Source organism: Eublepharis macularius, chromosome 9, assembly GCF_028583425.1.
Source record: "Eublepharis macularius isolate TG4126 chromosome 9, MPM_Emac_v1.0, whole genome shotgun sequence".
NCBI lineage: Eukaryota > Metazoa > Chordata > Lepidosauria > Squamata > Eublepharidae > Eublepharis > Eublepharis macularius.
The window spans coordinates 32,471,847-32,488,661 of record NC_072798.1 but is presented as its reverse complement, the minus strand read 5'-3'; the positions used below and the strand labels follow the sequence as shown (position 1 = coordinate 32,488,661).

The following is a 16,815-nucleotide window of genomic DNA, read 5'->3' as shown; positions in this document are numbered from 1 at the left end:
CTAACCAACGTTATTGTAGCATAAGCTTTTGAGAACCACAGCTCTTCTCATCATGTGCATGGAGGTAATAACCAAGTTAAATAACATTGCTTGATAATTGCTTACATATCAAACTGATATTAAAGAGTTAGCTAGATGGACTAGTTTAAAAGATGGGAACCCTACCAGGGCCGATTCCAGATGACTAACCTTAAGGCGCTTCATGCTGCCCTCTTCTGGATCGCGACGGGGAAAATGCGAAATATCGCGTTTCCTCACGCGAGTTTTGCGCATCGTCGTGCAAAACTCGCGCGAGGAAACACAATATTTCGCATTTTCCCCGTTGCGATCCGGAAGAGGGCGGCATGAAGCCCCTTAAGGTTAGTCATCTGGAATCGGCCCTGGTATTTACACTGTCCAGATGTTTGCTGCTTTTACTAATTACACTACTGAACAGGATGAACTCTGGTATATTTTGCTTGTGATAATAATTTAGTAATCCAATATCTGTACTCACATTTTTTGTGCACACCCAAGTCCTGCTTTATTCTGGCCCTGTCATAGGGCCTTAGATGTTACATTTTCCTCCCCATCAGTACACTCCGCTTTACAATGGAGCGCATCCCCCGCTTTTCGGCCATGCAGTCCTCATCTGAATAGGTGTCTTGCTTGTACTTTGGCATTGAGTTCTGAGCATGGAATTTGCAACATGCATCTTATCTCCAGGACTTGGGCAAGAAATAAGGTACTTAGAGAGAGACAAACATCACAACCAGAGAGGTGCCCAAGTAAAGCAGAAATCTCTAGGTGTGGAACATGTTTAAAGTGGGATGGCTACATGCAGTGCACAGGAGATGCGATTATATTTGCCCTAGCAGATAGCAAAATTCAGACCTAGGGGCCTCATCAGTTTCCTAAAGCCCTGTCAGAAGATTTTGATAACAATTTTATTGGTGGCCAGGGTGTGCATCAAGCTGGTTAATAACACTTAATATTTCCCTTCATTTGCAAATCATAAACCCAGTAGGGTTGCCCGTTTATAACGGCATCTGCATCTTAGCCTTTAAAAACAGCATAATCTGCAAGTGTTAGTGGATGGTAATGTTCATTGCCATGGGAAGTTTCACCTGCTGGTTTCTTCTTGTCAGCTGCTGTTAAAGGACACAGTAGACCAGGGCAGTTTTATTGGACAACTGGCAACTCCAGGACCCACTCGTGATGCTTGTTTAGCTGCTGCTCTCCACCAGCCCCCCCCCCCGAGCTTTGTCATAATGCTCTGTACAGAAGCTTATTTATCCTGTCACTGCCGTATCTACCATCCCCTTTGATGCGATTAATCAGCTCTCTGGTTCTTTCCTGTCAGCCCACGCTCAGCACAAAAAATCAGCAACAAGTTTAGTCGACACATCTCACAGTGACGCAGAAGTGGAAAAGATGCTCGCAGACAGGGAGGGTGTGTGTGTTCCAGGCTCTTTCATTTCCCCTTCTCCCTCCAAGATACCTTATCAGGAGAAAGCAGCTGTGCAGGAGACAGTCACTGACCTTGCACAGCTGCGAAGGCCACAGCCACATGGTCCGGCAGCCTTTGTTTTCCCTCAGCTGTTATGTGGAACTCTATTTCTCAGGGATGGAGAATGGTTCTTTCTGCTGTGCACATGCCAACTTTGCATTTAGTTTCATTTTTTTTAATCTCAGCATTTTGTTTCATTTTAGACAAATCCAAAATAATTCCACCGCGATAAATGGGACCTGTCCTGTTTTTGTACTGCAGCTGAAATCATAGAAGCTGTCTCTATTCCTGTGATGATTCTTTGCTGCTCTCTGACCTTATTCATCATTCTCCTAGTCCAGTAATGATAAGGAAAGATGCTCTAAATGATGGGACTATTCAAGATCTGTAGCATGGAGATGTTATTTTAAGAAAGTGTATCCGTGTTTTTCCAAAACTCAAAACGGTGTCCATTAATCCAGGATTAAAGAACATAAAAGTATAGTGTAATAATAAGCAGTCATCTAAAACATAAATGGAAGTATCTACTACCAAATGGAATCCCCCTATAAGCTGAAACTGACTGCAATCCTAAATTCCTGAGAATAAGCCCCAATGAGGAAAATGGGACTAACTTCTGAGGACTGGGTTTTCCTTGGAAGTGACATCACTCCATCACCCACTGGCAATTTTTTTTACATTATTTTCCCCCATTCGCTGCAAGAACAGCCATAGGAAATGGGAGCCAGGCACTGGCAAACCTGCAATGTGTGTTCTGAATCCATTGAGTTGAGTTAGTTATTACTAATGGAGTACTCCAATATAGCACTAAATTTCCCACTGCAATCCTGCAATGCCTGCCCACCCAGCAAAGGATAAAGCAGCCAGTTCCTTACTAGCCAAGGACTATAAGAATTCTATTTGGTTCAGTAGGACTTATGTACTTACGTTGCATCCCAGCAAGGGGCTTACAAGGCAAGTGAGAAGCAGAGGTGCTTTGTCATTGCCTTCCTCTGCAGTCTTTCCTGGTGATCCCAGTACCAGCCCTGTTTAGCTTCCAATATCAGACCATATTGGCCTATATACCAAGCTGCCTTTCTTCCCACTCTCATCAACAGTCCCTAAAAATGTGCTTAAGATTGCAGCTTTCGAACAGAAGAACTCTCCCATTTAGTACACAAAATATTAGTTTAATTAACCACCTCCTGAACTGGTTTCCTCCCAGTGTTTGGTTCTATTAATTACTACATTCCCCTGAACTCAAATCTCAACTATTTCCTCATTCTTTAAAAATATTTTTTTTATTAGCGCAGTGGTGTATCTTCAAGAATTAGAAATATTTTCACCCCCCACTGAGCTGCACTTCCCCACCTCCAGCCCCTTCCTTCCCTCTCTCAGCCCCCTGCTGAGCCGAGGCACTCCCTCCTGCTCCCTCCCAAGCTCCTTTCAATGCCTGAGCTGCTGCTGCTGCCGCCAGCACCCACAAGACCATCAGATTGACTAGAGCAAGGGTTCTTGCACAGGACCAGCCCGATCACTAGGCAAACCTAGGTGATCCCCTAGGGCGCCAGATTTTGAGAGGCATCAAAAAGATGAGAGAAGCCTCCTCTACTGGTTGGAAGAGGAGCTTGACATTCATTGGCTTCTAGAATCTCCATATCTGTTTACTCCATATCTGTTTTCTGTAGCTGTTATAATGGAACGTGGAGGGAGGGACATTATTATATTTACATGGTTCACTTTGAATGCCCAGCAAGTTATTTGTTCATTCCAGACATCTCACTGTTCCCTCATAGTTTGCCTGGGGTAGGAAAAACATTGGGCTGACCAGCCCTGTGCTCCCAGTGGGCAACAGTGACAGTGGCTCTCATGCTAAGCATCACCTAGCACTGAGAGGTTCATCTGATGTAGAGGCTTATTTGCTCAGCACTGCTAACATTGGGATTTTAAGGGCTTATAACGTAAGTGGCTGAAGGCATCTGAATGGCAGGCACAAGGTAGGAGGAAGCACCCAGCTCTAGAGTAGGGGGGGCCTGGAGTCAGCCCAGCCCTGAATCAGAGCCAGCTATGCAAGCCAGATGTAGCAAGCAGTAACTGTACAGGCCTGACAGCCAACCTAGAAGGGGTTCAGAAAGAAGGTGCCTTTGGGGCACCAGGCCCTTATGTTCTGAGGTTGGTGTCTCAGATGATAGCACTACAGTCACTGGCATGTGCACAAACAGATATAGTAAACATTCAATTTGTTTCACTTTCATTTTTTGTGCAAAAACAGAAAGGAGAATGGAAAATTGTTGGAAAATAATGGGGGAATAGACAGGTAATAGTAGCGTATCATTAACCATTTGGTGTCCCCAGTTCACAGGGTGATTGTTGTGGGATAATAACAACATACTTTGTAAACTGCTCTGAGTGGCGTTAAGGTGACCGGAAGGGCAGTATATAAACTAAATGTTATTATGTTATTATTACTGTCTCATGGGACCACTCTGCCATCCAGGCACTTCAATACTATTTTGGATGGGTTCATTTCAAAGCCCAAAAGATCATCACAAAACAGCTCTGGAAAACAAGGTGGGAACACAACACACACAATCGATATGCTACAGTTTAGCAACAGTGTCATGTGGATCCTCCATAGTGAGTTAAAAAAATGACATCCGTTCTAGTGTAAAATGGAATGAAATAGTAGCATGGAAGCAGCCTAATTGGCCAGAGACAGCTCAAGACTAACATGGACTTTACAGAAAAATAATACCAGGGACAGATACCTGACATCTCCCCCCCCCACACACACACACACACCAAACCATCCAGTACGTTTCAGGAAACTGAAGTCTTGTGTGCAGCATTACGTGATAGTGAATTGCATGAATCAGCACTTCTGAAACTTCCTCTTGTAGCAGTCAAGATGCTGCCATTTAGCAGAGACCGAGAAGGGGTGAGATTACTGTCTCTGCTTATCTAATAAAATGCAAACTAGGATTGCTTTCCACCAGCTCCTGAAGCCAGGCCAGTGCTGGCAGAGTCAGCCCAGTAATGGGAACAAGGCACCAGCAATATGCAAATGCAGCTGGTAGATTCTCTGCAAGTGCCAATCTACCTTTCCCCTCCTCCAACCCTTGAACATGCTCAGAACAGCCCTTTTCTTCCTTGGAAGGTGGTTGTGCTGATGGATGGGATGTAAATAATTATAGGGCAGTTTCATCTCTAAAAGTGCCAGGGATATGATTAATAGTAGTATAAATTATTCCTGATGTTACTTCATTGAGTAGAGTTTGGGAGTATAATGGCTCCATCTACTGGTCAAAATCTATAATATTAAATGGAAATAATATGACTTTTCCATGTGGGATCGGCAGCTGCCAGATAAACTAAAGGTGGGCAAAGAGGATGTCACATAGCTCAAGAAAACTTGTGGGAGCCAGAGGTGTGGGGAGGGAAGGCCCATCACAGCAAGGGATGCGCTCGCCTGGCCCAGTCTTGCCACAGCAAATATCTTTTGGGATTAGACTAGCCAGGAATTTTTGTACATTTGGTGTTGAGTCAGTGCTGGAGTGGAATAATGGCCATGAGGAAAGGGAATGTGAAACGTTTTTCCAGCCTTTCAGCATTGAAGATCATAGATGTGGCAGAGATTCCAGATTTACAAGATACTACCTATAGTATGCAAGTGGGACATTTAAACAAAGACAGGAGATAAAGTGAGGTGCATGCAGACAATGTGAACTGATTGTGCTATTTACCATCAAAAAACAAAAAAATGTTGTAGATATGCATTTTTGGTTTTTTAAAAGTGCAACAGTGTAGTGTACCTCAGGTACTTGACATTTAAGATACAGCATATTTATTAAATCTGCCATGTAATCCCCAGGCAGTTGAATATTATATTGTTGTTGTTTATGGCTATAATGTACCCTTATTTGATTATATATCCCAGAAATGACAGTATTTGATGCTATACCTGGGCTGCCATTTACATTAAAAACTCATAATCTTTCTATCCAGGTGATGGACAGCTCAATGCCCCTGATAGGGGAGCATGTGGAAGAAGACAGGCAGCTAATTGCAGATCTGGTTGTCTCCAGAATGACTCAGATGGTCCTGACAGTGGGATCTTCTCCTTCACCTCTGAGGCCTTGGGTAAGAACAGCAAGAAGTTTCCAAGAAAGCCAATCATGTTCTTATGACCTAAGCAAGAGCTAAAATGTTCAAGTAATATGTAAATACACGGAGTATTTCCATGCTTTCAGAAAGCAAAACAGCTCTCTGCAAAAGTTTTTTTTTTTTTGAAAAATTTTTTTATTGGGTTAGAATCCATTATTTTTTACATTACATTCAATTTTCCCCAAATTTTTTCACTTCTAACCCCCTCCCTTTCCCCCCCTTTTGTTGACTTCCAACAGCTTTCCCACCCTTTGTCCCTTTTCCCTTACTTCTATTAAATTCCTCTATCTAAAACAAGTATACATTCTCCATTATACTAAGCAGTACATCCTTAACTACTTTTCTTGTTATATACCCAAACTGTAAGTCTTTGGTTCTATCTTGGATAAACAATTTATCCCATTTCCAGTTTTAAATATTTCTATATATCATAAACCATAAAAATCTTACATTTAAGATCTTACATTTAAATCAAACAATTTAACTTATTCTCTATATATTACTCATTGTATCTTTTTATGGTAATTCTATATAACTCATATCATAGTCAATCAATTTGACTCTTCTGTACATTCAGTTTGGTGCATACAAATCTTATCAAAGAAAGAAAATATTGTTGGTTACCCAATACTTATATTTAAACCTTATCATTAATTATTTTCTATCAATATTCTATCTATTAACCTATATATATCTATATATATATCAATCTGTTATTCTAACTGCTTATAAATTCACATTTATCTCTTCCCCCCCCGGGTAAAGTCACCCCCCTCTACATTTTATTATACTTCAGTAGTTCTCAAACTGCCACAGTTTTCCTCCCACCTCCCATTTCTTCTCCAGATATTGTTTCAGCTTCTCCCAATCTGTGTTAAACTGCCCTGAGTCCAGATTTCTCAGTTTTCTTGTCATCTTGTCCATTTCTGCCATGTACAGCAATTTGTAAATCCAATCTTCAATAGTTGGCACTTCTTGTACTTTCCATTTTTGCGCATACAAAAGTCTGGCTGCTGCTGTCATATAAAATATCAACGTCCTATGATGGGCTGGAATTCCCTCCATTCCCAAGTTTAGTAGCAGGAGTTCTGGGTTCTTATTTATTTGAAATTGTAAAATTTCGCTCATTTCTCTTATTATTTCCCCCCAGTACTGCCTAGCTACATCACACGACCACCACATGTGATAGAGGGAGCCCTCATGCTTCCTACATTTCCAGCATTTATTAGAAGTGTTCAAGTTCCCTAGCGCAATCTTCTTTGGTGTCATGTACCAACGATAGATCATTTTGTAAATATTCTCTTTAATATTTGTACATGTCGTTGTCTTCATTGTAGTCTTCCACAAGTATTCCCATGCCTCCATTGTTATCTCTTTATTAAAATTTATAGCCCATTTCACCATTTGTGTTTTAACTGTCTCATCCTCAGTATACCATTTCAACAGTACTTGGTATACCTTGGATATTCTTTTCTTGTCCTCTTTAAAAAGGGTCTGCTCTAGTTCCGAATTCTCTATTCGTATACCTCCCTTTACAGAGTCCGAGTTATACAAATCTCTGATCTGTCTATACTGGAACCAATCGTAGTTCGGTGATAGTTCCTCTTGCGTCTTTATTCTAAGTTTAGATGCTTCTATTTTAGTTATTTCTTTATATGTCAAACATTGTCGTTCGTTGTCAACAGCTCTCGGGTCTATCACCTCATATGGAACCACCCACCAAGGAGTTCCTTCTTGTAGGTAAATTCTGTACTTCTTCCAGATTGTGTATAGACTTCTCCGTACAAAATGGTGCAGGAACATCGAGTTGACCTTTACTTTGTCATGCCATAGGTATGCATGCCATCCACATATTTTTTTATATCCCTCTAGGGCTAATAGTTTCTTGTTCTTTAATGTCATCCACTCTTTCAGCCAAACTAGGCAGATTGCATCGTGATAAAGTCTCAGATTGGGCAGTTGCATTCCGCCTCTTTCTTTTGCATCTTGTAAAACTTTCATTTTCACTCGAGGCTTCTTGCCTGCCCATACAAAATCTGATATTTTCCTCTGCCACTTTTCAAATTGTTTAGAGTCTCTGATGATTGGTATTGTCTGTAGCAAAAACATCACTCTTGGTAACACATTCATCTTAACCGCTGCAATCCTACCCAACCATGACAGATTGAGCCTATTCCATTTAATCAAGTCTCTCTCAATCTGAATCCACAATTTTTCATAATTATTCTTGAACAAATCTATATTCTTTGCAGTCAGTTCAATTCCCAAATATTTCACCTTACTTGTTACTTCACAATCCGTTGTTTCCATTAACAATTGTTGTTTCTGCTTAGTCATGTTTTTACATATTATCTTTGACTTCTTTTTGTTAATGAAGAAACCTGCCAAATCCCCAAACTCCTTGATCTTATCTATCACTTTTGGCATGTTCTCCAGTGGGTCCTCTACAATTAACATTATGTCATCCGCAAATGCTCTGACCTTGTATGAATAGTCCTTTATTTTTATTCCTCGAATTTCCTCATCTTGTCGTATTTGTATCATCAGAATCTCCAATACTAAAATGAACAACAGTGGAGACAACGGGCAACCTTGTCTTGTTCCTTTGCTTATAGTCAATTTCTTGGTCAGTTCATCATTTACCACAATTGCTGCAGTCTGGTCTCTATAAATTTCCTTAATTGCTCTGATGAATCTTTCTCCTAATTGTAGCTTTTCCATAGTGGCAAACATAAAGTCCCAGTTTAAATTGTCAAATGCCTTTTCAGCGTCAACAAAGAAGAAACCAACCTCTTTATCACAACGCTTATCATAATATTCAATAGCATCAATCACTGTCCTTAAATTGTCTCTTATTTGTCTGTCTGGCAGAAAGCCTGCTTGCTCCTCCTCTATAACTTCCGAAAGCCACCCCTTCAGTCTCTCCGCCAGTATCTTCGCAAAGATTTTATAGTCATTGTTGAGTAACGATATAGGTCTGTAGTTTTTCACACTAGTCAAGTCTTGGCCCTCTTTTGGGATCAATGATATGTTCGCTTCAGACCAAGTGTCTGGAATCCTTTGATCCCTTAAAACTCCATTGATCACCTCCTTTAGGAATGGTGCCAGCTCATTGGCCATAGTCTTATAAAATTTAGCTGTAAGTCCGTCTGGCCCTGGCGCCTTTCCTAGATTTGCAGATTGTATTGCCTTACTTATTTCCTCATCCGTTACTTCACTGTTCAATTTATTTCTCCAAGCGTCCGAGATTTCTGGAAGTGTCATTTTCTCCAAATATGACGCTATTGAGTCTTTATTTACTTCTTTCTTATTATACAATTTAGCGTAGAATTTATAAAAGGCTCTACTAATGGTATTCTGTTCCAAATACGTTTTGTCATCTTCACAAATTTTATTTATTGTTTTCTTTTCCCTTCTTTTCTTCAGTTGCCATGCCAGGTACTTCCCAGGTTTATTTGCACCCTCAAACACTTTCTGATTCAGCCTTTTGAGATTCCACTCCAATTCTTTATTACTCATTGCTGTTAGCTGTTCTTGCAATATCTTAATTTCCTGGTATAATTTCTTTTTCCCTGGTCTCTTTTTTAGCTGTATTTCCTTAGTTTTAATTTTCTCCTCAATCTCTTGTCTCTTCTCCTCTTTCTTCTTTCTTGCTCTACCATTTAAGTCCATTAGTATGCCCCTTATAACCGCCTTATAAGCATCCCAAACTTTATCAGTTGGTACTTCTTTATTCACGTTGTATTGAATGAAAAACTTTGTCTCTCTTCTCAATATTTCCATATTCTCTTTTTCCTGTAACAAATCCTCATTTATTCTCCATGCTTTCCTTTTCCTCCTTTTCCCCAGCTTCCACATAATTGGGTTGTGATCTGAGCCTACCATCGGCATTATTTCTACATCTTTAGTCCATAACGCCAAATCTTTTGAGGCCCAGATCATGTCAATTCTTGATAACGTGGAATGCCTTGCAGAATAAAAAGTAAACTGCCTACTTTTAGGATATTCTCTCCTCCATACATCTTCAAGAGTCTCTTGTTGAATCAACTCAAAAAAGAGCTTTGGTAATAGTCCTCTTTTCTTTTGTGTCATTGTAGTCTTTTTATCCAGTTCCAAGTCTGTCACTCCATTGAAGTCTCCAGCAAGAATTATTTGGTCATATGAAAGATCATCTAAATGCTTCCTCAAATCCTCAAAGAAGCTCTCTTTTGCACCGTTGGGTGCATAGATTCCGACTACCAACACTCTCTTTAAATTCCAAGTACATTCCACTGCTACAAATCTGGCTTCCACATCTTTCATTATAAATTTTGGTTGTAGCTCCTCTTTTACATACAACACCACTCCTCTTTTTTTTTTACTTGAGGCCGCTACAAAGTCTTTGCCCAATTTTCCCAGTTTTAGATATTTTACATCCTGTTTTCGAATATGAGTCTCTTGCAAACAAACAATATCACATTTTTGTTTTAATAGCCAGTGAAAAATATTTTTTCTCTTATTCGGTGAATTTAGTCCATTTACATTCCAAGATAATACTTTACACTCCATATTCATAATCTTGTTGGTAAGTCTTTTTCATTGTCCCTTATAAATCGCTCCATCTCCCGCTCAGATCTGATACGCTTTTTAGCGCCTCCAAATTCGAAGGACAAACCCTCTGGGAGCTCCCATCTGTACCTGATTTTCATGTCCTTCAACATCTGGATTAGCCCTTTATATTTTTTCCGATCTAGTAGCACTGATCTGGGTAGTTCCTTCATTATGATAATTGTCTTGCCATCGATCTCCAATGGATCTTGAAACTGTTTAGTCACAATCTTCTCTTTCATGTTTCTTGTTGTAAATTGTACAATCACGTCTCTTGGTAGTTTCCTCTGGGTTGCAATTCTCGAATTCACACGATATGCCACATCTAGGATAGCCACAACATCCTCCCCTCCTCCTTCCCCAGGTATTCAGCTAACACCTCTGTCATCTGTTCTTGCGCTGTCTTTCCTTCCACTTCCGGCAGGCCGCGAAATCTGAGCTGCTTCTCCATATGTCTGCTTTCCGCAACCGCCATCCTTCCCCTCATCAGCCTCATCTCTGTTTGTTGCGTATCTGCTAAGTTCTCCATCGCTCCTTCTACTGTTTTAACTCTCTGCTGCGTCCCTTGTAATTCACTTTGTATTGTTTCCATACCTTTCTTCACTTCTGACAGCTCCGATTTTACTTCTGACAGCTCCGATTTTACTGTCTGTTTAACCTCTTTAATCAGCTCCAATTTCATGTCTTTAAATTCTTTAATCACCTCCAAAAGTTTTTTATCCAGGTTTTCTATTGCCGATTGCCACTCTTTCTTTGACATCGTGGGGCTTGCTTTAGCTCGCTCCCACGAGTCCGCTCTCTTCCTTAACTCCGTGGCGTTAAATTTAGTACCTTTTTTATTTCAAATGTCCCGGTCTTCTTGCATAAATTAATTTTAAAGGGTCCAAAATGTCGGGCGTCTTTTCTCTATGGTCTCTCTATGATTTTATAATCCAATATGGCCTACTTCCTTTTCCGCTGAGGCCGCGGCCCTTCCCCTCTCAAAGATGGCGATTCCCTTCTTCCTGCCCTCCAGCCAGGGCCGCTTCTCTCCAGCCGCTCTATTGTTGTTACGCACTTCCTGTCTCCCGTCTTCCCACAGCAGATCTCGCGATGGTGTCTTTTTCTCACAGCTCCAAAGCCACAGGTATTCAAAACAATAGTCCGATTTCTTTAATAACTTCTTTAAACTTAGTCTCTTTTCTAATACAACTCCTGCCGAAGCTTCCCCTCCTTTTCACTAGTCTGTTGCAGTTTAAAAGTCTACTTTTTTTCCTCTCTGTTTTTATCAATCTGTCCCGTATTGGAAGATAGTGATCTTTACCTTCCCTTCACTTTTCTCGGGTTGTAATCGCTGTTTCGATTTCAGATTCTCCTTTCCACTTCTTTCCCCCAATCGAAGCTTGGGTATGTAGGTCTTATGCCAGCCGAGTTGGCCCCAAAACTGCCGCAGAGATTGTAGCCGACCCGTCTCAGGGTGGGACCTCAAGGATCGGGAGGGGACCCGTTGTGTAGAGCCCCCCCTCGTCCGAGATCAACGCGCCCTAGGGTCTCGAGCGTTCTTTGCCTGCTCTCCGCCTGAGAGCAGTCGGCCGCGGGCTATTTTCACCCCGCCGGCCGCTTAAAACGGCAGTCCGGTCAGCTCCGCAAATGGAGCTGCGTTAGACCTCCATAAATCCCAAACCGGAAGTCCAGCTCTCTGCAAAAGTTAATGGATTTCAATACTGTAGTTATTTTCAGAAATTTCATGCAAGTGTTATGATAGGTAAAGACCATGGAAAACTATGGACAGAGTTGCATGGGCCAAGATTTTCCCCAGGCATGCTCTTACAGGGGCCAGTGTAAGGGGCAGGCGTATGTGAGTAATGTCCAGTCAAGATGTTATAAAGACTGTGACACTGAAAAGCAGTCCGTTACTAGAAATGCCTGGAAATGACACTTTCATGTGTGTTACTGGATGCATATGATCGATAATAACACACCTAGGGGAAAAAACCACATGGACTTTGGATATATTATAGAAGCTTCCAGGACAGGTGCCCTATTTCAGCACGTGTGCACACGTGTGAAGAGATATGTCCATGTAAAGATGTTTCTGCTTGTGGATCTCCTCGTGGCTCACAAAGCACGTGCCCCAAAGGAGGACTGTAAAAGAGCTGCATAGAGTTCTTAACGCAGGGTCAAGAACTGCAGCTCAAGCAAGCGATTCATCCAAGCCCCCATCCTTCCAAACAGGTGCCAGAATTCTTCCTTTTGCACAGACTTTAAATGGAACAGAAGCCCTGGACTAAATCTGGCTTCCCTCCGTATTTGCTTGCCTGCTGGACCAGAGATCAGTTGTGCACGTTTTGCAAGGCAGATGACTTTAACTCCAAGGATTTTTTTTTCTTCTCTAAAGACAACCTAATCAAGTTGTAATTGCATTGCTAGCCGCATTTACAAAATCGCTTCCAAATTTTTCACCATCAGGAATCATCCCTGGCTGGCTGATTGTAGACAATAAGCTTTTGCAGACAACGGTATATAAAGTCACTAGGGTTGCCATAGTTCTAATATCCTCTGCAACACAGTGATCTTTTGTTTTTAACATCTAGCCTCAGCAGGTGTCAGTGAAATCACAAATGCCATCTCAGCCAGGACCTCAACTTGGACAGCTATCCCAACCCCGACCGCCTCCTCAAGGTACCAGTTAGCATTTACAAATGGCACTAAAGGGTGGGAAAGAATTATTAGTAAATAATATGGGATTAGAAATAATGTATTTTTGTTTACAAGTGTGGCTTCCAGTCATACTTAACCACAGCACCTGTATTGTCCGTGGGGAGGGGACAAGATTTAAAAGTAACTAGTTGGATCCTATGGAAACATTTTGCTAATAGAAGGGCAAGTCCCACCTCATGCTGCTGCTGGTGGGGGGGTCTCATCCCCAAAGGTAGCGTTTCAGGGATTATTTTGGGATAGGGTTGTTGACTCTGGATTGGGACATTCCTGGAGATTTTAGGGGTGGAACCTGGGGAAGGCAGGATTTGAGGAGAGGCAGGATCTCAGCATGGTATGAGGCCAGAGGCCACCCTCCAAAGCAGCCATTTCCCCCAGAAAACTGATCTCTGTTACCTGGAGATCATTTCTAATTTTGGGAGATCTCCGGGGCCAACATGGGGGCTGGCAACTCTATTTTGGGAAGCAGCAGGAGGGGAAGGGAAGAAAGCGCCATTTCACTGACTGAAAACTATTATCTTTCTCCCCAACCACCACATTATAGAAATAGCTTACGTGTTTTCCACCCAAGGTCAAGCTTATGTGGTTTTCCTATGGCTGGTGTGGCTGCCAGTAAAAGACAGTGGCAATGAGGCTTCTACATGATTGTTTTCTCTGCCCTAGGCTCCTAGCAGCAGCCATCCACATTGTCACCAGGGCTTTTATAATTTTTTTTAATGGCAACTGAATATGTATATCCAGTTCCCTATGTCTGATAGACTACTGTATCTATCAGGTTCTTTGAATGCCTAGCTTTCATTATGGTTTTTTTAAAGTCTGTAGCCCCTTTTGTTATGGAGGTATGTTTCCCCCTTATATTTATTTAAAACATTTATATGCCCCTTTTCCACCCAAAATATCTCTGCAGCCAAAGAGGCTACCGACTTTTTTTACTCTCATACTGTGTAATCCACCTTGAGTCTCAGTAAGAAAGGCAGACCATAAATGACATAAATAAAAATGAAAACTGAGCATTCAAAGAACCTTATAAACACAGTGCTATAAACATTATAATGACACAGTGGTATTCAGTTAACAATCTTTTTAAAAGCTCTGCATTCGCACAAAAGGAAATGGATGCCATGAGAACTAAGATAAATAGCTGCTGCAGGAGCAGGAAAATCCAAACTTTCCTATGCGGACAGTAGCCGCCCTGGCTTTGCTGTGATCTTTCCTAGAACTACACAACAAAGCAGGTTGGGGGAGACTGAGAAAAGCCAGTGAAAGCTCAGAAGGTACATGAAGGGGGAGTGGGAGCCCAGGTTCCTAAAAGCACATCAACTCTATGGCATAAGGCCACATGGAAAAGGTTCCAAAATCTGGAAGTAGGTAAGAGCCAAACAGTAATCTGTAATTTTATGTGAATAAAGATCTTTGAACAACCTATAGTCAAAGAAAAACTGAAGTAACTGATAAGGGGGCTAAGTAAATATTTAAAGGGGACAATAATTTAGAAAAATTAGAAAAACAGCACAAACTAAATGAAAGGACTGTCAAATACCTCTATGCTGTTAAATTACAGCAACTTAATAGGCGAGCTTGAAAACAAGACTGGGGAAAACGATTTTGTATGGAATTCCTGAGAGGGTGGCGAGCAAATAGTGTGCTGCTTCCATTAGAAGTTGCTTCAGCTTTGTAGCACTGGGTAATTGTGTATGTTGTGTTTTGTAGCTCCTGGATCTAGTCTATAAATAATATTGGGATATTTAACCATAAAAAAAATATTTTCCGGTCAGGATTCTGTGTCATTCAGACACATAAATGATGATGATGATGATAACATTCAATTTATATATCGCTCTTCAGGACAACTTAACACCACTCAGAGCGGTTTACAAAATATGCCATTATTATCCCCACAACAAACACCCTGTGAGGTGGGTGGGGCTGAGAGAGCTCCTAAAAGCTGTGACTCACCCAAGGTCACCCAGCTGGCTTCAAGTGGAGGTGTGGAGAATCAAACCTGGCTCTCCAGATTAGAGTCCCGCGTTCTTAACCACTACACCAAATAGGGAAATAGTACTGTATAAAATACTGAAATGCTAATGATGAAGAATCTGGTCTCTGTAGTTCTTGCACAAATGCAAAAAATGTTATTTTACATCTTTCCTTGGTTCAGGGGGCCCACGCCCGCCTCAGGGATCACAGCCTCCACGTGCAGTGGCTCCACCCCAGCAAAGGCTCTCTCCACAAGGTCAACAGCCTCCAAGTCCCCAGTCCACCTCCCCACAGCAGCAGAGGTCACCTGGATCTCCCCAGCAAACCAGATCATCTGCTGGAAGCTCACCTAGCCAGCCTTCCAAACCAGCTGTCTTCCCCCCACAGCAGCCTAGACCTCCAGCCCAAGGACGAGCTCCTGGCCAGCAAGGCTCTGGTGAACCATCCAAGCAGCAAGCCCCTTCTCATCCTCATCTAAAGTAGGTTCCTTTGATAGCTGGTTTGTTATTCAATATGTGGTTCCCCACAGTGGCCAGAGACTGTATGTCGCATCAAAATTGAACAAGGTAAACCACAGACCAGATAGTATTGTGTGATTTATTCAACTTATGCCAAAGCAGTCCATCTCCTTTGGTCATGTGAGACAAGTTTCCACTTTCACTTGAGTGAAAATTTTCTCTCTCTCTTTTTCACAGCAAATCACAGTCTTTGACAAATACCTTCAGCCTCTCAGAAACTTCCCAGAGGGGAAACCCCAACGAGGATGAGGCAAAAGCTGAAACCATCCGCAACCTGAGAAAATCATTTGCTAGCCTGTTTTCTGATTAATTTCCTTTCCACCTGTCAGAGGATTGTTTTTATTTATTTGCAAACCTCCCAATGTTTTTATATTGATCTATCCAATGTCGTTTCTTCCCAAGGGCCCAAATCACACATAAAGCAAAGAAGGAAAAGCCAAAAATCAGTGACAACTTGCTCACACCCATTCCTGTTGGCCTTGCTTCACAACCTCCCAACACCCAAATAGTGCGTATCCATATGCATTGGCACAATGCATGGAATCTCTAACCATCTCACAACTTTAGAGTCAAAGTTCACATATGAGGGAGGGGTTGGAACCCATGACTCCCTCTCAGTGGGGAGCCTTCCTCATAGCAAGCCTCTCACTTTATGGGAACTGTCAGATCCACCCCATGTGGCCTATTTATATTGCAATGTATGTGAAATACTTTGAACCCTCTAAAGGATTACACAAGAACTGTTATTTGCCCCTGCATTATTTGGACTGTAAGGCAAGTGTATTGATGACAGGCAACTGTAGTCAGTCCACAATCTTACTGCCTCACTATCCATTCACCTTATCCACTTTGCTGTATGCCTGAACAAGCCCAGAGTATATAAGCAGTATCCTTTCAAGATACCCAACAGCTGTTTTTTTGTTGTTTATACAGAACTTTAAATATGTCTGTTTTCAATTTATTCAGTTTGCAGGATTACAGCATTGTTTAAAACCTCACCCATGTAACAGGCTTTTCCATGTAACCCCTATTGAAACAGAGCCATCCCTTAAATTCTTAAGTGAGAGAATCACCCAGTTATCTTTGTAGAATCCTTCTTGCAGAGCCAACGTCCTTGGCACAGAAAGGTAGAGTCTTTTTGGCACACACTCAGAGCACTGAATTACTGTATCCCAATTCTACAAGAAAAGGGATTGTTCAGTTTCAGGGAACAAGTGAGGAGAGCAGCAGTTACAGGCAACGAAATTTTTTGCAGTAGCTGTTAATTAAAACAGGGTCCACACACCATACTGCCATCCAACTTCAGTATTTGATGGCATGGAATGGGTCACAACTATAGTGAGGACTTGTCATGTTTGTATCAGTACTTTGTTGCAGACATTGCTGGAGGAGTTTCCTACGGTG

The 16,815-nt window shown here is 41.7% G+C and overlaps 1 protein-coding gene across 1 annotated transcript in view; it reads left to right on the top strand.

Annotated features, from left to right (window-relative positions):
- The window catches only part of SYN3 (synapsin III), a 255,305-nt gene extending 238,490 nt beyond the window's left edge, over positions 1–16,815 (top strand). Inside the window, exons 10-13 of the mRNA XM_054989464.1 lie at positions 5,474–5,608; positions 12,793–12,880; positions 15,075–15,372; positions 15,589–16,815. Of these exons, the coding sequence (XP_054845439.1) occupies positions 5,474–5,608; positions 12,793–12,880; positions 15,075–15,372; positions 15,589–15,721 (654 nt within the window). The 3' untranslated portion in view covers positions 15,722–16,815. The remainder of the gene's footprint in view (positions 1–5,473; positions 5,609–12,792; positions 12,881–15,074; positions 15,373–15,588) is intronic.